Source organism: Cydia fagiglandana, chromosome 26 (assembly GCF_963556715.1).
Source record: "Cydia fagiglandana chromosome 26, ilCydFagi1.1, whole genome shotgun sequence".
Lineage (NCBI taxonomy): Eukaryota > Metazoa > Arthropoda > Insecta > Lepidoptera > Tortricidae > Cydia > Cydia fagiglandana.
Genome location: NC_085957.1, coordinates 3,706,015 through 3,732,238, shown reverse-complemented (window position 1 = coordinate 3,732,238; position 26,224 = coordinate 3,706,015). Strand labels below are relative to the sequence as shown.

At 39.4% G+C, this 26,224-nt stretch overlaps 1 protein-coding gene and 1 long non-coding RNA gene across 2 annotated transcripts in view; both read left to right on the top strand.

Annotated features, from left to right (window-relative positions):
* The first annotated feature begins 4,653 nt into the window (after positions 1–4,653).
* LOC134677617 (uncharacterized) lies at positions 4,654–6,383 on the top strand. The gene is made up of 2 exons (XR_010100060.1): positions 4,654–5,576; positions 5,865–6,383. It is a non-coding gene; the product is annotated as an uncharacterized LOC134677617 (long non-coding RNA).
* A 4,154-nt stretch (positions 6,384–10,537) lies between these two features.
* The window catches only part of LOC134677579 (uncharacterized), a 37,228-nt gene continuing 21,541 nt past the window's right edge, over positions 10,538–26,224 (top strand). The window contains exons 1-11 of the mRNA XM_063536057.1: positions 10,538–10,633; positions 11,255–11,311; positions 12,518–12,664; positions 13,209–13,290; positions 13,772–13,893; positions 14,421–14,593; positions 15,931–16,037; positions 17,600–17,707; positions 18,241–18,313; positions 19,036–19,268; positions 22,519–22,711. Coding sequence (XP_063392127.1) covers positions 10,570–10,633; positions 11,255–11,311; positions 12,518–12,664; positions 13,209–13,290; positions 13,772–13,893; positions 14,421–14,593; positions 15,931–16,037; positions 17,600–17,707; positions 18,241–18,313; positions 19,036–19,268; positions 22,519–22,711 — 1,359 coding nt within the window. The 5' untranslated portion in view covers positions 10,538–10,569. The remainder of the gene's footprint in view (positions 10,634–11,254; positions 11,312–12,517; positions 12,665–13,208; positions 13,291–13,771; positions 13,894–14,420; positions 14,594–15,930; positions 16,038–17,599; positions 17,708–18,240; positions 18,314–19,035; positions 19,269–22,518; positions 22,712–26,224) is intronic.

Below are 26,224 nucleotides of genomic sequence, written 5' to 3'. Positions count from 1 at the left end.
CCAAATATTAACCCCTGTTGTTTACCTCTGCCTGTATTTCTGTTTTCTTTTGTATTGTCTTCTTTTATTGAGGTGTGCAATAAAGAGTATTTGTATTGTATTGTATTGTAATATTAAAATATTTATTAGTTTTAGTTTTAATTTATTTAGTCTATACTTAATTTTAATAATAGTTTGTATAAGTTTTGTTATAGAATAAATTCTTATTACTCCTGAATATTTTAATCTAATAAAAGACCTCCGCGAGTTGTACCGGGTACAAAGGTGCCCATGACACTTACCGCGTTACCACGTTGGATAGCGATGGCCAGCCTTTACACCAAGTACGAGCCCGTGCGAGCATCAGAGGTCATTGTCATTTATAGATAGAGTAATGTAACTTAATCCGAAATAATTATTGTGAATTTTAAATTATCGGGAAAAAATATATTTTCTATTACCTATATGTATAAATAATACTTTCCGATAAATTTGAAAAGTTATGGGATAACTTTCTGAAATTTCAAGAATATTTCATGGGAAACAAAGAAAATTTTAATTCTGGAAATGGAAAATTTCAATGCTCATACAAAATAAGTTTTTGGCAAAAAATTAATTTTTGGTTTAAGCTTTTATCGCTGACTGTACTTTTCTTACGACAGACAACTAATACTCATCGAGACAATTCTAAAAACCCCTAACACAATTAGGTTGCGTTGTTTCATCACAGTTCCTATGGCCACCTCCTGTCTCCATCATCAGATCAGCTCGATGGTACTGTAAAGGTTGTAAACCTTCTTTTTTTTTTCACTTTCTCCACAATATTTTAAGTAATATTGTATAAAGTAATATTGCATTGTCATCCGATTCACACATGCATGCAAAATTTCAGCTCAATCGGAAATCGGCAAATGGATCAAATTTAACTTGCAACATTTGATTGCACACAGACAGACAGACAGACAACGGTCAGGTGAAACTAAATAAAAGTTTGTAAAATATGAGATATTTTCGAAAATATTCCACGTGGTGATTTTGCAGATTTAGCAACTCACCGCCACATCGGTGTTGCTGACTGTACATCAATCGAGACTGACTGTACCAGCCTGTTACGTAAGTAAGCAGTCTGGTTAAGGGGTCCCTCGCTATCAAAACAGCATTTACTGCTCCCCTTCGAAGTTACGGGAATCAACCCCTAGGGAGCCTAGGGGCGCAATCCCCAAGACTAATCATACCCCGCAGGCTCACTTGTATGATGGGCGCGATTTAATCGTGTCCTCATTGCCGTCACATTCTGCCATATTCGAACTTCAAGATATTCACAAGTAGATACGTTGATATAGTTTAGATATCAACTAGTTCTCTTTTGCAGCGCAATTCGGGCAACCAATGTCACTTTTACGCTAGATAGAGTAAGATATCTATTAGATGTGAATTGGATCTCTAAGTGATATCCTGTGGAAATCGTTCAAGAGTATCTCCAGAATCGCGCAAATGTCAAATTTGACAGGTTCGATCTTAAACATATCGTTATCGTATCTTGGTGATGACTAAAAGATATCTAATAGATGTCTATTTCATAATCAGAATCGGGCCCATTATAAATGCAAGTGCAAGGGAGCCAGACTTAGTAAAAGCGCAACCATCCTATCCTTATCGGAGTTGTAATGCACTGACGTCGATTTTCGACGGGATCAGCAATGCACCAAGGAGAAGTATCCAAAGTTGCGAAATTTTCCATACGGAATGTTCTCAGAACTTAAATTTTACGAACCATAAAAATTATTCAGGAAGTCGCTGGACACCGCCGTTATCAATTATTTTAACTGACTGTCTTATTTACGAGTTTACTAAAATAATACTAACAGTACATTTTTTGATAATTCTCATAGGGAATGTTCTCATTGGAAATTTAATTTAAATTCTCGTGTAAGTTTCCGGAAATTCCCGAGAATGTTACTGAATTTTTGAGAATGTTCTGCAACTTGCTAGACGGGATTACTCCGGTTTCCTCGCGATGTTTTCCTTCACCGAAAAGCGACTGGTAAGTTTCGCAGCTGCATGCTTGCACAGGGCTATCAAAATCGCTGCAGACTTTTCTCGGTCTGACTCAACCAATTTTTTTGTAAGTAGGTATATATATGCGGTTTTAGGGGAATTCGAGAGTTCCAATGTCACCATGAGTAAAAAAAAAGCGGCCAAGTGCGAGTCTAACTCGCCCATGAAGGCTTCCGTAACAGCAAGTAACATAATACAATTGCGGTTTACGATTTATGACGTATGAAAAAAAAACTACTTACTAGATCTCATTCAAACCAATTTTCGGTGGAAGTTTGCATGGTAATGTACATCATATATTTTTTTTAGTTTTATCATTCTCTTATTTTAGAAGTTACAGGGGGGGGGGGGGACACATTTTACCACTTTGAAAGTGTCTCTCGCGCAAACAATTCAGTTTAAACCTCAATATCATTTTTGAAGACCTATCCATAGACACCACACACTTGTGTTGAATAAAAAAAATTAGTTTCTTTTCTGAGTATGGGATTTGATAGCCCACTCAGTGTCATTAAACGTCATAATTTCATAGAAGTTTGACGTTTAAAATAACACGTGCATTGCGTGGGCTATCAAATCCGCTGCAGACTTTTCATGGACTGACTCTAGTTTCACTCTGTCCGTCTGTAAAACTCCTGAAAATGTCCTTTTTTTAATCATGTTTATCTCTTTCTATAAAGTTTGCCGACCCACCTGATATGACCGTTTCCTATGCGGTCAATGTTTACACAAAAAAAGCACATAAACACGCGTTGATCGTTTTTAGGGTTCCGTACCCAAAGGGTAAACGCTAATTACTAAGGCTTCGCTGTCCGTCGTCCGTCCGTCCGTCTGTCACCAGGCTGTATCTCACGAACCGTGGTAGCTAGACAGTTGAAATTTTCACAGATGATGTATTTCTGTTGCCGCTATAACAACAAATACTAAAAACAGAATAAAATAAAGATTTAAGTGGGGCTCCCATACAACAAACGTGATGTTTGACCGAAGTTAAGCAACGTCGGGCGAGGTCAGTACTTGGATGGGTGACCGTTTTTTTTTGCCATTTTTTGCATTATGGTACGGAACCCTTCGTGCGCGAGTCCGACTCGCACTTGCCCGGTTTTATTTTAAACATTTTCATCTTTTTCTATAAAGTTTGCCGACCCACCTGATATGACCGTTTCCTATGCGGTCAATGTTTGCACAAAAAACATAAACACGCGTTGATCGTTTTTCCTAAGTCATCATCCTGCTCATACCTGCATTGTGCACTCCCTTCTCATTAAAAAAATTCAAAAGCGCGTCGCTTTTCGTTTTCCCCGCGTTTCCCTTTGACACGCATCCCTGCTGCCCCATTGAGCGGCGAGAGGGTTAAAGGTGCCTTAACCCGTGCGATGAAATGCTACACTCAAAGGTAAAGCGAGTGGAAATGTAGTAATGATGTTTGTTGGTACACATTTATTACCCTTACACTTGGTTGTATTTTTGAAGTGAAATAACTTCTTTAGCGGCGCTGGGCACTTTTTGAGGTGGGGAAAAATGATAAACTCGAGACAGCGTAACGCGTAACGCGCTGACGTCAGGTGTGCCATTCATGTTATTCATCAAAGAACTTTAGTCAGAACGTATCATAATCAGGCCAATTATTTAAAACTGGACTTTTATTTTAAGCAATAAAGCCCAATGTTCTAATCTAAGCAAGTTATCACAATAAATGTGACAAAAACGAAATATAAATTTCATTTTAAACTTCCAAAATGAAAAAAGGCACCCTGTGGAAGACTGGTGCTCTTAGCAGTTTTAACACAAGAATCTTTAATTCTAATGACATATCATACATCTAAATCGGTTAAGGCATTCAGAAGTTATGGTGGAATAAAGAAACTCACATACATTCAAACATGAACGCTGAACACAATACACTCTTTTTGTTTGGGCAGTCGTGTAAAAAGAGGCACCACTGCACAGCTACGAGTATTATTGCAAACTATCTTAGTTTCTAAATAAAATTATTTTTATTTCTTTATTTTTCTTATGCGCATTGGGTTAGCGTGGGACGTATATAGGCTGAATTATTAATAATTATTATATTTTTCTTATCAAAATAAATACCCTTAAGGATGACTCACGCTAGACCGGGCCGTGGCCGGGCCGGGGCGGGCCGGAGCGAGCCGACACAGGAGCTGTCAGGAGCGCCACCGTGACCGCACCGTTCCGGGGCCGGGGCGTCAGGGCTACCCGTTTATTACATTAACACTAGTGCTGTCCGAGCAATGTCCGAGCCTCTAGTATTTGTAGAAACTCGAGTCCTTTGAGTCTGAATTGACTCACTGACTCACGCTAGAAGAACAGCTCCTTTTTACAAGACTGCGCTTTTAAAACTTCTTCCAAGTCGAGTCCTTTGTAGTCTTTTTTAAGAGCAACTCAAAAGGACTGGAGCCTTCAAATAAAGACGCCGTGAACAATTTTGTAAGTATTTCCTATATAACAGTAAATAAATTAATCGTAATTGTATGATTTCTGTACGCATCTTATCTACAAATTATACATAAAGACAATGTATTTAGATTTTTTTTGTAAAAAACGAGAGTTCTCTGAAAAGTACTCAAGTCTCTACAAGAGACTTGGGTCTCTATCTAGTTGAAAAGAACTCGAAATTAAACTTAATTATAAGAGTCTGAAAACTCAACTCAGTCTTCAAGCAGAGGACTGTAAGGGCTCGAGTACTGCCCAGCACTATCCGAGCTGACCGGGACGTCCGAGCTGACTGTTCGTGACAAATGTCATAATAAATGTCAATCAGATTGAAAAAAATGGTTCGATCGAAAGCAAGCGGATATGGAAGGAAATAATAAAATCAAAATATTGGCCCTGGCTGCCTTAATGACTGATGAAGAGGCTACTGCACATTCTAGGTAATGGGGCGTACATGCACTTTGGTCGACACGTTCGGAAAAATGAGAATACACAGCATGATGTAAAGAGCTTTATGTACTGATATGACCCAAGACTCTTTCGAAGCCGTTCACTGCAGAATTAAACAACGTTTAACAAAAACAAAAACTCTGGATCTCTGCTTAAGGTAAGATATGGAAATACAATGCATGTACCTACTAATAAATATGTATAATCAAGTGCCGAAACATATTAAGCTATTAAGAGGAAAGGGAATGACCGATTCTCCATACAAACATAGTTCCCGTTTTCCTGACTGGATATTGATATTATGGAATATTTAAGTAGCCTTCAGCAAACTGTAGTGATACCCAATGCATTTTGTTACATTCCACAATTGTAGATTTTTCAGCTTATCGGGTTTTGACATTATTTTCTCCCATCAATCCGACGTTCTTCAGTGTTCATGTGTTCAGTTCAGATTTGTTCAGTTCCAGGAACGCATAAGAAACGAGTTTAAAACAGAAGAAATTTACAATGGCTGCGAGAATGTAACAAAAATTTAAAGTATCGATATAAGATAATTATCTTCAAGCTGTTTTCGGCCACAGCGAATACAATACAGCACTAAAAATGTCGGTGGTGCGCACTCAATAAAATAAGTAAGTAAATAAAAACTACTAAGCTCGTTACACTAACATAGAATTGTAATAAACTATTTACTCACTCACTTACCTACTTTCCTCTGGTGAAAAACAAGCCAAAATAGCAAATACGGAACCCTTACAGTTTCGTCATGTCTGTCTGTCTATCTGTCCCAAGTGTCCCAGCTATTTTCACAGCTATTTTACTCAAAAAGTATAAGATAACGAATTTGGAAAGTAGGTGTATTTTGTAAGCCACTAATTAGTTTAGAAGTTCAAATGTATACAAGTTTAATATTTTTTCAGGCAGTTCATATTACGAGTGACGTGACTATATCATCATATCAGCCTTTTGTTACCCACTGCTGAGCATAGTCGAGACAGATCATCCACTCCAGATGCAACCCTAATACTGACCACGATCCTCAGACATGAGGGACCGACCAAAGAGAGAGCTGAGCATAGGCCTCTCTTCGAATACGCCACTTATCCCGGTCCCAAGCCAATCTCATCCAGAAGTGACCCGCAGTCTTCCACCCAACGAGCTAACGGACGCCAGGCACTCCTTTCGTCTGTATGCGGCCACCATTCCGTTAACATTTTGGCCCACCTGCCATCACTCTGCCTGACAACTTGTCCCGCCCAGCTCCATTTAAGTTTGGTAATGACGTATCCGACTTCTTGCAACTTGGTGCGATGTCGAATCTCTACATTCCTCACTCGATCTTGTAGTTTGATGCCGACCATGGCGCGCTCCATGGCTCTTTGTGCCACTTAGATTTTATGCATGACGTGACTATATAGAAAAATAAAAATAAAAATAAATATACGAAGAGTTTTATTGAATTATTTCAGTAGTTAGTGCCTTTGGGTAGCTTTGGGTAATTTAGGCAGGAAAGAGGGAATATTACGTAAAATTCTGCGTAGGGGGCGTAACTACCACTAACCCCAGGACCTACTGCGAATCACGAAAATCAGGATTTCGATTTTTGCCTCTCTAACACTCAATATATGCCTCTCTGTATTTTTATAGCTTGTCAAAGGACTGTCTTATTTCAAACATAGATAGAGAGAATCATACTATCTTTGTCTTACACTAGTACTAGCACCCGAAAGAAAAGGATGAGTATAATTTTTTTGTTCTTATTTACTGACTAACTTCGTACGAAATAAAAAGTATCTAAGTAATAAGTTGGAATGTGAGAAAAACTAGTAATAGAGTCTGTGCGGAAAGAGAAGAGTCGTGGGATTTGAGGGCGCGCCAGTGCTATTTTCTGGTTTTTGCTATGCTGACAACACTGGTCACGTGATTATAGTACGACACTAAAGGTCATGATACTTGAATCCCTTTTGTTCCGGTTTTTTACCACGGCTTACTAAACGGAGCCTGGTGGTGGTGGTGTCGGCTCGTCAAATCAATGCTCTGATTTAGCGCAGGCACCAGTTTTCTTTTTAAAACACACTTGTTTTTATATCTCAGATACTGAAAAGTGACTGCGATTGACAAAACTGCTAAAACTAGTTAAGAATCTGCCCAATACAACTGTAATTTTAGTACTAAACAAGATACGAGTCTCATTTATGTACTGCCTAATCTGTGCAGTCCAACAGTTATTAAAACCGGGTAGATCGGGTAGAAATTGGGCAATAGAACTGTAATTTTATCTGGGATATATTTCACCCATTGTAAACTTGACTTGTAATGTATGTGTACATTTGTATTATGTACTAACAGAACCTACAAATAAAGAAATATTTTATTAGAAAAAGTTTTATTCAGAACCTAGTAAAGGAACTTACAAATAAAGAAATATTTTATTAGAAAAAGTTTTATTCTTTGTAATCGAAGTCTGAATTAAAATATTCAATGTCACTTTATGTTTGAGCTAGCTTCAAAACGGGTTTACCTTTATTTTGCCGTAAATTTTTCTGCAGATTTTCTGCAGAAGTTACAAAATATGTTTCTTTGAAATGAATAATCGAAGAAACAGAATTAATTGTAACAAAAATGTGTGATTCGATTATTCTATTAATAATTTTCTGTATAACAAAATTCTGCAAAAAATTTGGCGGTAAAATAAGGGCACACCTTCAAAACAACCAGGGATACTCATAGAACTATCTTCATCTGAACTGGATGTGCTTGAATCCGGCACGTAGATTACGAATTCTTGCATATCACCTACTTAGCGGTCTTTTATTCTAGATACCGTAGATACTTTTACACAATCCTGAAAAAGAAATTACATATAAATATGCATAAAATGGCAAGTATCAAGACTATTTGTCAGTTATTTTAAAGATCATGAATGATGCATATTTATGAAAATTAATATATTTTGAATGAATATACTTACCGATTATGTACCAGAGACAAGTTATTTAGGGGGCTTATTAAATAGGTAATTATTTAATATTAAATACAACATCAATACCCGCGAATAGCGGAAACACGTTCCGCGACTTTTTGTAAGTCGATAGTCGGCGTTTAGCCGTTTTCTTCCCGCTGACAAAACCGAACAATGTTAAATATAATTTTCCTTGTGGTTTTATGTACGGTTTTATCGTGTTTTGAAAATATTTTATACATAAAACTTGCGGTTTTTGTTAATAAAAATATACATTGACAGAAGTTTGTTTACTTTTTACAAGACAGGTGTCAAAGGATTGATTGCCATATAAAATTTAAAATGTTAGTTCCCGTTTCTGCCACGACTCTTCTCTTTCCGCACAGACTCTATCTTAATATTTATTACTCAGTAATCTGACAAACCATCGCAAAACGATAAAAAATCATTTATATCTCAAAATAGGACTAGGTTTATTAAACTCATATTATGTATCTTTATAAAATTTCCAGATTGTAGTCAAAAAACTGCAGTTCAAAATTGTTAAAAAAATTGTATCGTGTTGTTCTAAACAATATTTATTTTTGCGATAAATAGTCCGAACTCTGTTCATTATAAACCTACATGCTCATTATTAAATCATTTTTACGTGCAGTAACATCAGTAGGTGTCTCATTGAATATAATCCGACTAATATACATTTCAGCAACACCTCCATATTTCACAAAATAAATCAAGACATTATCCAACCTATATAATCTTGACCTATATTATATCAAAGACGCCTGCAAAGAAAATTAAATCACTATGTTTTAAGAATCTGCACTCTCGAATAAGCCTTGAACCGAATTATGAACGTACATTGTGCCAACACACCAAATACATGTCAATACTACCAACACAAAAAAAACAACGCTAGGGCTCGACACTTCCAGTACCTACTGTTTATCGATATCGATAAATCACGTGGATTAATAAAAGAAAGCATTATATAAATCATTTTATTTTACATGATAAAAGTAACATAGTCTATTATACAAGTAGGCAAATTACAATATGCACTTATGAATTCTCGCGCATTCTTTTTTAATCAGTTGCCGGTCTAAAATGCAAATATCGCATACAAACATCAGTTTACCGACCTGTTCGGATCAAGTGGAAATCTGGCCAAAAATATGTCAGTAGTTAGTCTTCTTACACGCCCACCACAAACTTCACATTTTCATAAAGATTTTGCCCCAATTTAATAACAACTAAAGTATTTTGTCTAAATCAAAATAAAAAATAAACACGTATTTCCACGTTCACAACAATTTAAAATGACGTTATTGACGTTTTACTACCGATAATACCAACCTAAAAACAGTAAGTATAATACGTCTAAGTTGAAAGCAAGTATGGTATGTGTTGCCAAAATGCAACAGCAGTCATTTTAATTCGATAAGATTATTTCTATGCCTCAATGTTGGTAACAAGTACGTTCATAATTTATCATAGTATGGGAAGTCGATGGGCTGACGCCAAGTACCTAATATAAACCGACCAAGTAACGAATTAGCTATACCATCATATTTAACAAACAAATTTATGACGTTTTGCAATCCTCTTAATTTGGCAAATATATCCCGACGCAGCCGAGCATGTATATTGTGAAAGGTGGTATTCCATCTGTCCAATCTTGGTCCAATGTGTATTTGCGTCTCACATTTTGCTTAATGAGAGAGTGAGACGCAATGCATATTGGACAAAGATCTTAAACTAGTAGAATACCACCCGAAGAGAAAAATTGGGTCTCCGGGCTGTCAGGAGGCTCCGGGCCGTGACAGGGCCGGGCCCGCACCGTGCCACGCCCGAGCCCCGGTGATCACGTGATGCTCTCCATAGAAAACGAAGCTCCGGAAGCTCCGGCCCGGCCACGGCCCGGTCTAGCGTGAGTCATCCTTTACTGCGATTCGAACCCACGACCATCGGATTCATAGGCTTCACTGCCGAATAGGCCAGACCGGACGTCAAATCAGATGTTTCATGGATGTAAAGTTAGACCAAGAAAAGTCTGCAGCGATTTTGATAGCCCACGCAGTGCGTTTTAAAATTTTTAAACGTCATAAATTTCAATGAAATTATGACTTATAAATGACACTTGCACCGCGTGGGCTATCAAAATCGCTGCAGACTTTCGTGGCTTAACTCTACCACAATACAAGCTATAGGATCAATCATCAGAACAATAAATCAAATGTTTAATGGATGTACCTAGTCAGCAGCAGAAGTTACTATTGTTACTAAGCGGGTGAGGTGTTCAAAATTACCTTGAAACGCTCTTAGTCTCATAACAATAGTAACAATAATGACATACTGTTCTCTTTTTCTACAATAGTCCCAATGCCTGCTGAGGCCGGTTTATGGGTGTCTATTGTTGCACCTGTGAACGGGTTCCAGCAGGCGTTCTACATGACATAAAAGCTCTCCAAGGGGCCTCTACGTGTTGGATCTGTGTCCCCACGCAAGCTTATCAAGATACCGGGATTATAGGCCCGTGATATCCAAGGAGTAACAATAAGGTCGCGTCGAGATAATTTTGAACACCTGGCCCGCTTAGCAACTTCTGCTGCTGACTGTATCCTCGTTCCAGGTTGCGGTAGGCATGCCGGTCCCGGCGTGAGATGGACGGCATTCAGATGGAGCCCGTCGGCAAATACAAGCCCGACCGCAACGGCTCAGCCAAGGGTATGTACCAGCTTTTATCAGTGCGGAGACACTCCTGACTTCGGGCAAAAATTCGGCTCCGTTCGGCTCTGCATTGCTCCGAGTTGTGTCAACCCTATAATTGACACATTTTGACTATACTATTTGAACTATACGATGATATAGTTGACACATTTTGACGTTGTGTCAACTATAGGGTAGTATATGTCTGGAAATACCGTCGCCCGCGGTATTTCCGGACATATACTACCTTCAAACCTCCAAGAAAAGTGCGTACTCCCATCTTAAAGGCCGACAATACACTTGAAGCCCCTCTGGTGGCCATGACGCTCGGGAGACGCTAGTGTTGGGTGGCCCTTACAAACACCGTGTATAAATATAATATTTGTTTCACCTCATTAGTTCCAGTTGCACCAACCGCACTTGACAGACTGATCAACGTCACTCGGCGCGCTCCGGCGCTTTAGTATGGAACTTTCCATACATAAAAATTTAGCGAACTCTTTAACGACAGGAACAATTTGGTGCAACCGACCCTATGTGTCAAATTACTGTCAGTCTGTCAAAGTTTGGAATGAAGTTCATATTTGTATATTATTTTAAGGAAGTCCTTCGTATAATCAGATAATATGTTGCTTTCAGCAGCTGCTTGGCGAAACATGGTGGATCAAGACTTGGACGATGTCGCGTTCCTGGCCGGTAAGTTTGAACTTAACACATTCACTGCCCCCGACGCACGTGTGCGTTCACCGTCATACAAGTTTGTTCTTACGCCACCTGGGGCCCGTTTCTCAAAAGTTTGTAACTTGTAATACCTACAAGTGGAAGTCCCTTTCTAACAAAAGCTGTCCAAAAGTGACATCCGCTTGTATTACAAGTTGCAAGCTTTTGAGAAACCGGCCCCTGGCAGTGAATGCGTTAAACCAATATAGACTGACAGTCGGACAATAATCGTTGAGTCGGTAACACAGCGAACTCAATAGACCCTACTGCAGGCGATTATTTGTCATGTAACATCAATAAAATGATGGTTTATACAGCGTCCATAAAAACGTGGAACTCCACAAATGACTAGTAAGTCCAATGCGAGAGCGGCAGCCGCGACCGCATAGCTGGCAGGAGAATGCCGTGCCCTGTAGGTACGCCAAATTCTACCACTTAAAAATCCACCACCACTAACCTACCACTAACATTTATAAAAACTATCTAACTACGGAAGCGAGCCTGCTCACAAAGTTTCATGAGAATCGGCTGAAAAATGCGACCTGCAGAGAACATCCGAACATACAGTCTGACAAAAAGAGTAGTAGAAATTAAAAAGTGTCAACACTGTAGTGTCGTCCTGTTTTCTTATATAAATTGGTTTGAAAGGGACGACACTACAGTGTTGACATTTTTTAATTTCTACTCTATTTTGTCAGACTGTAGCAAAGCATTTTTGGCCAATCTGTAACGGAGACCTTCGCTAACGCCCGGTCAACAAATAAATTTCATACAAGGCAATTGTCTGCTATTAAAATCCTACTCGAGGCGTTTTTAATTACCTCAATATTTAATTTTGACATAATAATTACCAGCAAAGCACGAGCCGTCCGACTGTTATTGAATCGGTTGAATATTATTTATTTATTGCACAAAAGAAAACTTATCGTACAAAAGGCGGACTTAATGCCAAAAGCATTCTCTACCAATATTATAAAAATTCTTAGCTTTAATTTTAATGTACTAGATTTAATAATAATTTGTATTTGGTTTAGATCCCCACGTCACAGGCTAAGCCTAGTATGGGGATCACTGTACTTCATCATGTAACATCCAAGCTATGAAATAAATATGTTTTTAATTTGGAAATTTGAATTATTCATGCATTTCGATCACGTAAACTCTGTTTTTAATATATTCCAGACACAGACAAGGCGCGCGAGGCACGCGAGCTCCGCGAGGCACCTGTCGCGGTGTGCTCGCAGCGGCGCGCGCTTTGCCTCGCGGCCGTTGTCCTAGGAGCTATGTTCGCGAGCGCTCTGATTGTTGTGTACGCTAGCCCTCAACCAGGTATCTTTTAGACCATATATATTAGGCTATATATTAGGCTATCTATTAGACCTGTCTTTGATTGGACGAATGACAGACACAGATAAAGCGCGAGCTCCGCAAGGCACTTGTCGCGGTGTGCTCACAGCGACGTGCGGCTAGGAGCTATGTTCGCGAGCGCTCTTTGATTGGGCGAATGACAGACACAGATAACGCGTGAGACGCGCGAGCTCCGCGAGGCACCTGTCGCAGTGTGCTCACAGCAACGTGCGGTCTGCCTCGCGGCCGTTGGCCTAGGAGCTATTTTCGCGAGCGCCCTGATTGTTGTATACGCGAGCAACCTGGTAAGTCTAGATCCACGAGTGGTAGACAAAGTCAACTCAGTCAAGCCTCGCGAGGCAATAGTTCCGGTGTGTTCGGAGCTATGTTTGCGTACGTTCTGATTGTTGTATATGCTTATACACTTTTGTGTTATTAAAATTCATCCAATTATATTAATTCAATTACATCTCTACGAGTAGGTATGTAGGTAACTATCACCAACTTCATGTTTATCTTTCCACAGATTGCCCCTGCCTGGGTGAGAACCCTCTGATTCCCGGATCGCCCACGGCAGGATCCGATGCCAACGCCGCTGCTGCTAACAAGTAAGTCAAACATTAACTTTTTTTAACAATAGGCACGATATAGTGATACTGAAACATTTATTTAACATCTTGTAACTTACCTATGTTGAGCAAATAAATCTTTGAATCTTTTCCATCATTATCATCATCATTTTAGCCTTCAGTCGCCCATTGCTGAGCATGCTGGGCCTCTCTTCGTGTACGCCACTTATCCCGGTTCTGGGCTATAACCGCCAAAATCGACGTTCGCAAATTGCGGGGATTTTTCTCTGTCACTCTAATTACGCCTTCGTTGGAGTAAAAGAGAAAGATCCCCGCAATTTGCGAATTTCGGTTTTCGCGGTAGCCGCTCTGGGCTAGTATCATCCAAAAGTGCCCTGCGATTTTCCGAATGTCATCCACCCAACGAGGCAACGGACGCCAGGCGCTTCTTTCATCCGAAAGTATATAAAACCCATATTATATGTGTCATGTTATTCATATTTCTGGGGTCATGTTTCAGAGACCGCATAGCGACCAACGGTGCCATATTCCCGTGGCGCGGCGCCCGGCTGCCGACGTTCCTGATCCCGAAGCATTATAGCCTCTGGCTGCACCCCAACCTGACCACCGGCGAGCTGAGAGGTAAGAGAGTGTTCTAGACTCTTGGTAGTGGCACAGAATAAATAATAGTACTAGGCACAGAAGACTCACTCTCTAACAAAACGCGTCTGTTACGATCAGGACAGGCGGCCGCTAGGTTGCGTCAGCGCCACGCGCGGCTTATGGCCAGCCACCGAAATTGGTGTGGAACGGATGTACTTTAAGCTACCTATAGCAAAGCGGCGAAATCGCGGAGTGAGCCACGCGGTACTTAGTGGTTTTTTTATCGAATCGTGAGAAAGTGCGTCTAGTCTCCTCCTTAAAAACACCTTCTGTATTTATCCTGAAGCACTATAGAATCTGGTTGCACCCCAAAAAAAGTACTATCTATTATTACATTACCTTTGTACAGTCGCCATCAGATATATCGGAGCAGCTAAGCCGCTCACAAATATCTGAACACGCCTCTATTGTCAGGGCGTTAGAGTGCGTGTTCAGATATTGTGAACAGCTTGGCCGCTCCGATATATCTGATGGCGACTGTACAATTATTCATTAATTTTTTTCAGGCGAAGTATCAATCGACTTCAAAGTGGACCGCGACACCACATTCGTAGTCCTGAATGTGAGAGACATGAACGTCACAGAGAGGGCGCTGTTCAAAACTGGGGGCTCTTTGGGGCCCAAGGTCGCTAAAGTGCTGGATTACCCGCCTGCTGAACAGACTTATATTGAGTTTAAGGTTAGTTGTTCTAGGGTGTGGTTCAACACTGGGGGATCTTTGGGGCTCAAGGTCGTTAAAGTGCTGGATTATCCGTGTGCTGAATAAACTTATATTGAGTTTAAGGTGAGTTGTTCTAGGGTATGGTTCAAAACTGGGGTCTCTTTGGGGCCCAAAGTCGCTAAAGTGCTGGATTATCCGCCTGCTGAACAAACTTATTTTGAGTTTAAGGTTAGTTGTTCTAGGGTGTGGTTCAACACTGGGGGATCTTTGGGGCCCAAAGTCGCTAAAGTGCTGGATTACCCGCCTGCTGAACAAACTTATATTGAGTTTAAGGTTAGTTGTTCTAGGGTGTGGTTCAACACTGGGGGATCTTTGGGGCCCAAAGTCGCTAAAATGCTGGATTACCCGCCTGCTGAACAGACTTATATTGAGTTTAAGGTTAGTTGTTCTAGGGTGTGGTTCAAAACTGGGGCTCTTTGGGGCCCAAGGTCGCTAAAGTGCTGGATTACCCGCCTGCTGAACAGACTTATATTGAGTTTAAGGTTAGTTGTTCTAGGGTGTGGTTCAAAACTGGGGCTCTTTAGGGCCTAAAGTCGCTAAAATGCTGGATTACCCGCTAGATGAACAAACTTATATAGAGTTTAAGGTGAGTTTTTGAAGGGTTTAAGACTGTGGTACAAACCTGGGGGCTCTTTGGGGCCTAAAGTCGCTAAAGTGCTGGATTACTTGCATGCTGAACAGACTTATATTGAGTTAATGGTGAGTTTTTCAAGGGTTTAGAACTGTGGTTCAAAACCGGGGGCTCCGGAAGCTGCGGTCCAGTCTAACGTGAGTCGCGTTCTTTGTTCACCCACGGAATGGGAACAAATGCAGGTGACGTTCCACGGAAAAGGTAACTTATGGCGGTTGGCGCTTACGTCGGATAACACCGCAATATTATTGGAGCATCGTTAATAATACCGTAAGCGCCAACCGCCATAAGGTACCTTTACCCGTGGGTCGTCACATTACAAGATTTTAAAGTGAGTGGGTCAATATTCTTGAGTGTTAGCTGTATATATTTATTTAATCGAACAAGCTTTGGATCGGAAATTTTAAAGCACAAAAATGTTCGCAAAAAAAATTTGCGGACCATCGGTCAAGGCGGTCGACGAAACAATGACATGGCGGCGGCGAGTCGCGGGAAGCGAGCAACGGTTTGCAGGGAGGGGAAGCGGAACTACGTCACGGCGTGGGGCGGAGCGATTACATAGACACTAGCGGCATCTATCGGTCACTGGAGGCGTTACTTTCTCAATAAAGATCTCCGACGTAGAACGGAACACATAATAAGTCTCATTTGTTTACTTTTCTAGGAGAAACTCCGGCGAAAGTTCAACTACACCCTCAGTCTCCGCTTCATCACGAAACTGGAGAGGAATGACAAACAGCGAGGGTTCTTCTTGGCTGGCAACAATAGACAGTGAGTTTTTATTATATTTAGGCCCACTTGCTCCATCCCACTAACCCGGGGTTAACCGGTTAAACCTGAAGTTGCCATGGTTACCAGTACAATTGGACACGGGGTTAACGGTTTAACCGGTTAACCCCGGGTTAGTGGGAAGTGGCACTTAGTGGCTCAGTGAGCTATAGACCTCGATTAAGCTTAATTTTTAAGGTTCCGTACCTCAAAAGGAAAAAACGGAGCCCTTATATGATCACTATAAATATTCATATTAACGCCATCTACTCGAGAGTGAGAAGCAGTGGTGGCCGAGTGGATATGACGTCTGACTTTCAATCTGGAGGTCGCGGGTTCAAATCCTGACTCGTACCAATGAGTTTTTCGGAACTTATGTACGAAATATCATTTGATATTTACCACTAGCTTTTCGGTGAAGGAAAACATCGTGACGAAACCTGCATACATCTGCGAAGAAATTCATAGGTGTATGTGAAGTCCCCAATCCGCATTGGGCTAGCGTGGGGACTATAGCCCAAAAACCCTCTCGCGCATGAGAGGAGGCCTGTGCTCAGCAGTGGGACGTAAATAGGCTGAAATGATGATGATGATGACTCGAGAGTAGGCCAAAGGTATGGTGCAATCTTTTCGAGCGGTGGCGCCATAACCTTTCGCCTACAGTCGAGTAGATGGCGTTAATTTCAAGATTTAACAAATTAACACATATCAGTGAAAGAATAAGGATCAAAGTCAAATGGCGTTTTAACAGTTTTAATCTTCTGTCGAAAGATAGCAGTAAATTTACAGTGGCTACATAATTTACTTTGACAAACCGCCTCTATCTGCGATTGCGATTTCTGATATATTGCAGATTTTGATTGATTTTGAAGTGTTTTATTGAAGATCCTACCAAATGCGCCATGTAGGATTGAAGATCCTACCAACTGCGCCATGTAGGACCTTCAATAAAACACTTTATAAACTTGTTCTTGTAGGTATTTATTTTAGTAATAAGTAGCTTCTTAACCCTTCGTGTGCCTTTGTCAAAAATTTGCTACTGAATTAATAACCTTGTAACTGTAAATTACAGCCCAAATTGTGTGGTACGTACACGGGACAAGGCATACGAATGGTTAATATTAATGGAGTTAGCTAGTTCATAAATGTCAGTCCGCTACAGTATTCGTTGTTACTGTTTTTTAGGGTTCCGTACACAAAGGGTAAAAAACGGGACCCTATTACTGAGATCCGCTGTCCGTCCGTCCGTCCGTCTGTCACCAGGCTGTATCTCACGAACCGTGATAGCTAGACAGTTGAAATTTTCACAGATGATGTATTTCTGTTGCCGCTATAACAATAAATACTAAGAGTCCGCCCACATCTAGCGTCTTTCGAGCGTTGGCGTCTGGTCAGCGCTATGGAAAATGACGTCGCTGCGCAGTTGCGTCGATGTTGCGTCGAGCGCGGCCATACAGTTGTAGACGCCGACGCTCGAAAGACGCTAGATGTGGGGGGGGGGGCTAAAAGGTACGGAACCCTCGGTGGGCGAGTCCGACTCGCACTTGTCCGGTTTTTTTTTTCAGTCGCTGCGCCGTGTCACGATTCTGGCTGACGCACGCGCGCTCCGCGTTCCCCTGCCTGGACGAGCCGCATCTCCGAGCCACCTTCCGACTCACAATCGTCAGAGACAGGTATTATAACTTACAACATACTTCGCTAAACGAGTTAAACCACCCTATAACTATACTCTGTATCTTTAGGTACTTAAATAAAAGTAAACAAATCATATGTACATTTTCGGGTAGTTGTAACATTTATTGATTAACCAACCATATACAAAACCACCTGGATCTGTCACTGAATACTTTAAATGACCTAAAATGAGCCGAATGAAAGTTAGCGACACGACCAGTGAAACCTGTGTCGAAATAAAGGTAGTAAAATAGATTCGCGATAAATGTGAGTTAATATGACCTAAAATGACTTCAAGAATAATATACCTACCAGTGGCGGCGCGTCCATAAAAGCCGATTCCCACCGGCTTGCCTGTTTTTTGACGTTTGAGCAGAGTTCTAAAAGAAATATGTGAGCCAAATTAGCCCCGGCTTGCCTATGAATATGTTTGACGCGCCGCCACTGATACCTACTAGAAAAATTTCCTAAGCCTAAAAAAATGGCTATTACGGATTAATGAAGGATACCTACCGACTGTTTGTGATTTCAGATTCCATGTTTCCTTAACAAACATGCCAATAGTGGCGACAGAAGAAGCTGGATTCTATTTAGGACATCGATTGGTATGTATAAGTATTGAAATTTTGAATAGTGGCTAAAAAATAACTGCATTTCTGTTGCCAAGGAGGTTTTGGGATTATACTAAGCAACTTTTACTATGGGACCAACCCCGAAATCGCGAAAAATAATTTATCCTCCCATAGAAAATTATTTTTAGCCACCCTGTATATTACACCGCCGAATTTAAGTTGTAGTCGCGCGTTTTCGTGCTAGAGGGCTGTGCAATTCATGCTAGATGGTCAAATCCATATTCGTTAATTTACCGGGTGTGACCTGTAATATGAGCAAAAAATTAAATTGTAGGCTGTCCTCCTCATTCCTACAGACCAACATTTGTTCAGCTACTTTTAAAAATAACTTGTGGTTTGATTTTTAATACACTTTAAAGTTTATTCTAAGTCACAATGTATTGCGAATTTTGTTATGACTAAGGCGTGACAAGCAACGTCAAATACAATGATAGGTATGTCGTGGCGATGGCGTCCATTGAAGATAATATTTATTTTGTATGAAAAATAGGGACCCTAAATACTTCATAATTTTTTAAAGTTATTGAACAAAAGTGTCACCGTTTGAGGAGTACAATCTATGTTTTAATTGTTTGCTCGTGTTACAGACCACACCCGGTATAGTATTTTTAAAAACTCGATGGGTACGCTGACAGGTGTCATTTAGTACAGTGCGGGGTGATGAATACCTATACAATATATTTGTCACATTCCAGCTCCAAGACGAGTTCGCGCAGTCCCCCCCGATGCCCCCCCACATGATGTCGGTGGCGGTGTGCCGCCTGCAGCGCCGCGCGCAGCCCCCCCTCCCCACCGACGCACCCGAGCCCACCCCCTCTACGGAAGTAGCGCCATCTAGTACCGAGACAACAGATGAGGAGGATTTCATGATGCCCCCGCCGGAGATAAGTCTCTACAGCGATCAGCAAGTCATATTGGATGAGGCTGGGTAAGATTTTTCATAGTTATAAATATGACGCTCCCTAACTAATCCCAAGAATTGGCGTAGGCTAGTTTTTACGAAAGCGACTGCCATCTGACCTTCCCCTCTGGGACTGGGATTAGTCCGGTTTCCTCACGATGTTTTCCTTCACCGAAAAGCGAAAAAGATTTTACGTCTATATTGTATCTAAACCAATTCAGCACCGCGTTCAGTCTCCGTTCTTTTTCGGAGAATTTCGTATGTTGACCATATCACCTATTAGTTCGTTTTTTTAGCATCTGAAAAACGGTAAACAATCTTGACGTGTCTTTTTATTGAAACAGACTTTTGAAAAATAAGTCACGGCAAATATGTAACAATTGATGATGATGATGTCCTCCCAGACGTAGCCGTCGACGAATCATACGATTATTTACATTCTTTTCCTTTCATAAGTGGACGTAGTTTCAGGTAAAAGATCCAATCCACAAAATTACCAAAACATGAGTTAAGTATACCAGAGAGGTCTCTATGGTGTCTATTTTCATTCAGCAAAAAGAGGCCCAGTTTACACTGCGTTTTCATATTTTAATCAACATGGGATACCATCCCACATGTAGGACGGGTTAAAATATATATTCGCTTATAAGTATCCATTTCTCTTGGAACCTTTAGTTATATTCGATCAATTACGGAACTGCTCCACATTTATTTTATCGAAAGAAACCCAACCTGCTTGGATCATTTTTAAGAAAATGTAATTCACACTTTTTATCCTTAATATTACTAACGAAAATGATCCAATTCATTTAGATCCTTTTGAGAAACAAAATTTACTAAACTAAAATCCTTCAGATAAGCAGCAAAAAGAATTCATCTCACTTGGACCACTTTGTTAAGAGCTGTTGTAAATTCTACTTTGGTGTGATAATAATCACCACAAACGATCCATGTAGGTATTTTTTTTAACAATTATGGCCTGGTTACGAGCCCTTTAAGCCAATCCATGTAGGTACTTGATCAAGCAAATCTTGTCAGTAGAAAAAGACGCGAATTTCAAATTTTCTATGAGACGATAACCCTTCGCATCTATAGGTTGTACCAAGAAAAGTCTGCAGCGGATTCGATAGCCCACGCAGTGTAAGTGTTATTTATACGTCATAATTTCATAGAAGTTTGACGTTTAAAATGACACTTGCACTGCGTGTGGGCTGTCAAAATCGCTGCAGACTTTTCACGGTCTGACTTCACATTTTTTTTAATTTGCCGCCTTTTTCTACTGACAAGATTTGTTTGACCAGCTATATTTTTAAGATTCCTTTCTAAATTCTAATGGCGCTATTTTTAACTATTATGATCAAGTCCTCACTGCTAATTTTTGACTGTAAGTATTGGCTTGGACCAATATTATGCAATAATTGTCAAAATGTGCAACAACCCAAACCATTTTTTTTTTATTGACACTACTTACTTACAATTTTTATCTAACGGTAAACATAAAAACGACCCAACGCGGTATTATAGTTGGTCAAGCCAATCTTGTCAGTATTTATAAAAGCGCCAATTAAAAAAATTTAGGCGCGAAGGGTTATCGTCCCATAGAAAATTTGAATTTCGCGCCTTTTTCTACTGACAAGATTTGTTTCACCAGCTATAACTGTTAAATTATCACTAAAATAATAAAATAAGATTTTGATCATATATAAATAATAAAACACGCAAAAATAATTAAATATATTTTGAATTCGTCTCCTAAGTTTTTAGCAAGTTATACATAGTATGTCAAACAACTTTCTCAGTAAAAAAAGGCGTGAAATTCAAATTTTCTACGGGACGATAACGCCCCGTGCCTACGTTTTTTAAATTTGCCGCTTTTTGCTACTGACGGAAATGGCTATAAAGTCCCAAACTTTGGTAATTTGTTCTCTTTTTGGTAACTTGCAACACTGTTCGTGTCATAGTGTTGCTGCGCATTGACAAATTTAATCGTGAGACAGGAATTAAGTACGTTTTTTTTTTAAATTTTGAACTCTAAATTTAAAACGGTTACAGGTCATTTTTAAGAAATTTTGTGATCATTAGTAGGTTTAATACTGTTTAGCAAAACTAATTTCATTTTTTATGGTAAAATAATACATAATAATTAATTCAATAAAATTGTTTTAAATAGTAATATATTTATGATTTTTATCCAATTTTATTGAAATGGATCCTTATTGCATAATTAAAAAAAAAACGAGTGTCCATGAAAAGTGTACTTTTACGAAAAGGATCCAACCCTATATTTGGTCAAATATCTCAACAAATGTTGCATGAAAATGAACAATGTATGTCTAAATATATAAAAGGCGATTTGGCTCGTTTTTCATCCCTACAAATAGTATAAAAAATATCTACCAGTATAGAGGAATACCGATTCAAACTTTAAATTGCCATAACTTTCGATCAACTTTTTGTGGATTGGAGCTTTTACCTGTAACTACGTCCAGGTGTAATCGTTACTGATTTTTAAAACGCGTTTTTAGGGTTCCGTACCCAAAGGGTAAAACGGGACCCTATTACTAAGACTCTGCTGTCCGTCCGTCCGTCCGTCCGTACGTCTGTCACCAGGCTGTATCTCACGAACCGTGATAGATTATGTATTTCTGTTGCCGCTATAACAACAAATACTAAAAACAGATTTAAATGGGGCTCCCATACAACACACGTGATTTTTGACCGAAGTTAAGCAACGTCGGGCGGGGTTAGTACTTGGATGGGTGACCATTTTTTTTTGCTTTTTTTGCATTATGGTACGGAACCCTTCGTGCGCGAGTCCAACTCGCACTTGCCCGGTTTTTTAATTAAAAGACACGTCAAGATCGCGTAGTCTTTTTCTGATGTTAAAAAAACGAACTATAAAACTTCACCTAACAAACTAACCTCTCGAATATTTATTAAAAATCAATAACTATTTCTTATGAAAGCAGAAGAATATAAATGATCGTATTAGATTCATAATTGTTACATATTTGCCGTAACTTATTTAAAAAAAGTATTTGTCTTGTTGTTTATCTTATTTCTAATGCGAAATAAAAACGAATTATAGTGTTAGAGTGCGTGTCGTGTTTACGACATAAGCTTAAATGAAAATATCAGCTTACTAATTTGTTCCTATTTGTATTTAATAATTTTACAATTAAAAGCATTGATCTAAAATAATAAAAAATTACAAGTAGGTTGTGTTTGATGCACCAAATGAACTTGCAAAAACTAATCTCTAGATTTCCTTTTACAGACCTCTACTAGAATGGGTGCAGAAAACCATCCAACAATTCGCGTACGAGCTGAACACTTCCTACCCCCTCCCGAAACTTGACGTGGTGGTGGTGGAGGGGGGAGGACTGTACTCGGAGGGCTGGGGGCTCATCACCCTGTCCCCGAGCACCCTCACCGACACGAAAACCATAGCGCGTCTACTGGCACAACAGGTTGGTATACTATATAGTTCTTTTTTTTAGCATTAGAAAGAACTTACAAGAAGGTAAGCCATCTTGGCATGTATTTTAATTGAAAAACGCTTTTTAAAAATCAAAAATCATTACTTATGAAAGCAGAAGAATATAAATGATCGTATTAGATTCATAATTTTTACATATTTGCCGTAACCTATTTTTAAAATGTGTTTTTCAATTAAAAGACACATCAAGATTGTTTACCTTATTTCTAATGCTAAAAAAAACGAACTATAGCAATATAGCCTCTACTTATCTTATGTAACAACATGTCATATAATGGCGACTTTGTAATTATAATTATTTATTTTTTGTATTATTTGACGACCGGTCTGGCCTAGTGGGTAGTGACCCTGCCTGCGAAGCCGATGGTCCTGGGTTCGAATCCCAGTAAGGGCATTTATTTGTATGATGATACAGATATTTGTTCCTGAGTCATGCGTGTTTTCTATGTATTTGTATATTATATATATCGTTGTCTGAGTACCCACAACACAAGCCTTCTTGAGCTTACTGTGGGACTTAACTCAATCTGTGTAAGAATGTCCTATATATAATATTTATTTATTTATTATTATAATTTAGCCTATATACGTCCCACTGCTGGGCAGAGGCGTCATCTCAAGCACAAGAGGGTTTAGGCTATAGTCCCCACGCTGGCCCAATACGGGTTGGGGACTTCACATACACCTTTGAATTTCATCGCGGATGTGTGCAGGTTTCCTCACGTTTTCCTTCACCAAAAAGCTAGTGGTATATATCAAATGATATTCCGTACGTAAGTTCCGAAAAACTCATTAGTACGAGCCAGGATTTGACCTCCCCACTTGAACCAATGACCTCTGGATTGAAGGTCGGACGTCAGAACCACTCGGCCACCACCGCTTCAGTGGTGACCTTCCTTCTTCAAGGTACTTAATGTGTAATTTAATTTTTAAGTCGTATTCACTCATTAATTCACTACCGCTTTGCAATTAGTACTGTAAATAGCCGTGTATGTAAGGGCCCCCCCACATCTGGCGTCTTTCGAGCGTCGGCGTCTGTCGGCGTCGGTCCAGCGCTATGGAAAATGACGTCGCTGCGCAGTTGCGTCGACGCTGCGTCGACGTTGCGTCGACGTCGGCCATAGAATTGTAGACGCCGACGCTCGAAAGACGCCAGATGTGGGGGGGTCCTAATGTAATCAGGCATTTCTCAGGAGGGCCATTTTTACGTGTCCGGGGCAGTAATTGATTGAATTTATTGTTGAATAAATCTGAATTAATTTAGGCATGATCTTCAGCTTATATTCTGTCTGGGACACTATCTAATTATTTATTTATTATTTATATAATACAAGAAAAAAAATTCAAATGCCAAAAATGATGTTCGGTGGGCGTGTCCCGCACCCAGATTTTATGAAACAAAAAATTATTACTCAAGATGGGGCATTAGATCGGAATTATTATGTGTATTCACGCATAAGGTATTAGTTAGCTTATCATATTCTTTATATCACAATAATGTGTTTGCTCAATACATTGAATAAAACCAAATTTACGATGTGTCCCGGGCTAGTGACTGATATCGGTGTAATTTGCAAAACATGTCGGTACTCCTTTAAAGTCGTAGACCAGGAACTCAGTGTCTCAAACATAGTATGCTTTAGTTGTGCCTTGACCGTTGAATAGAGTAAAGGTACAGTCACAGTATAATAAAGTGATTTTTTATACGTTTCTCCGTCCATCGGTGGGTTTGGTCCTATGTTTTTTTGAGATCGGTGGTGCAATTTACTCCGAAAGTTTTAGTGCAATTATCGTTATGCAAGTGATTAAGAAATCGTCGAAAGTACGTTAATCCACCATTATTACATATCCTCTGTAACATTCATGCTATTTCTATAATTGCTAAAAAGCGATTAATTTTGATATCGCTGGTGTTGATTTCCTTGGTTTCGGTGGATTTTTTGACCACCGATATCAAAAACGTGGTCACTGAATTCAAATCCTGCTTTGTAAACTAATTTTTTGTACTAATTTATCATATCTAAAAAGTGAAAGATACGTTGTATAAACGTAAAATTATGTTTGTAAGTAAATTAAGTCATAGTAGGTACACAAAATCACTAGTTCACTATGAGAAGTTTTTTTAAACCAGACGTATAGACTCAATGTTTCTTTCTCTGTCATGATATTTTTTTCAAACCAATTAAGTAAATTATGCTAATTGTCATCCGTATCACCTGAGGCCCTACACCTCGATACCTTTAAACCTGTCAGCCATGTTAAATAAATGTAGTCAATTAGATCCCACTTCTTTTAAAATAACTTGTGTATGTAAGTACTATGCAATATGCATGGTGCACCCAAGGGACAGGATGTACAGAACAAGGGATTAAAAATAAAGTGGCCTTCTAATGTCGAGATCGCGTCAAAGGCACTGAGCACACAAATTGAATATAGCAAATGTTTTATCAATCCTCATTGTCTTATGTCTTTATGTCTAAATATATTAGCTCAAGTGTTTGAGGATGCTGGAGATCATAATTAATTGATAATTAGATCTTCAAACACTACTCGTACTATAATTTTAAATTGATGGAGTTCACGCTTTAAAACTCTGTTATTAAAAAATACTTGTTTTCCGTATTGCATCATATTGCTTTATAAGTACATTAAATATTCTTTGAGCATTGAACACCACTCAAGAGTGTATTGTTTATCGGGTGCAGGTAATATAAATTTCTTTTTGATGCGTGTCCGGTCGTATTGTGTGAAACAACATCTTCTCTTTCATGGCTATAATAATTAAATTATTATAATGTGTGAATTTGTGGTTGACATGTCTAAAACTCGTACCAGGACTCCCCCTCCCATCACCCTACACTATCTATTATATGAGGACAGTCATATAGTGTGGGATATCTTCTAGAGATGTTGATTTACAAGCCGTAATTTGTTATTTTTAAATCTTGAGTGTGTATTTATAAAATTTATGTAAGCTTTTGAGATCATTAGCCTTGTAGCCATCGCTTATCATCAAATAGGAATGAAAAATATGGTTAAAATGAAATATAATTGAGATATAAAACTGAAATGTGTTTTTTGTGTAAGCATTATTGAATTCGGTGACGCAAATTGATTTCAGTGCCTGCACATGATTTCGGTGTTTTTTAAATCTCAAATATCTTGAAAACTATAAGGTTCTAATGGAGGCCAGGAGGAGGTAGATTTTAGGAAATAAAGTCTCATATCGTAAAAGTTAAAAAACATTTTTGGCACCGAAGTCAGGCACCGAAGGTCATCTCTGAGAATCGCCCAATCATTCCCCTCAAAACCTATGCTGACGCCTGTAACATACAGGGTGGCCAAAAATATATTTTTTCGCGGGATCGGTGTTGGTCTCATAGTAAAAGATGCTCAGTATAATCCGAAAACCTCCCAGGCAACGGGAATGGAAATTTTTTGGCTACCGTGTATAAAAGGACAGCCGCATAAAAAATTACAACAA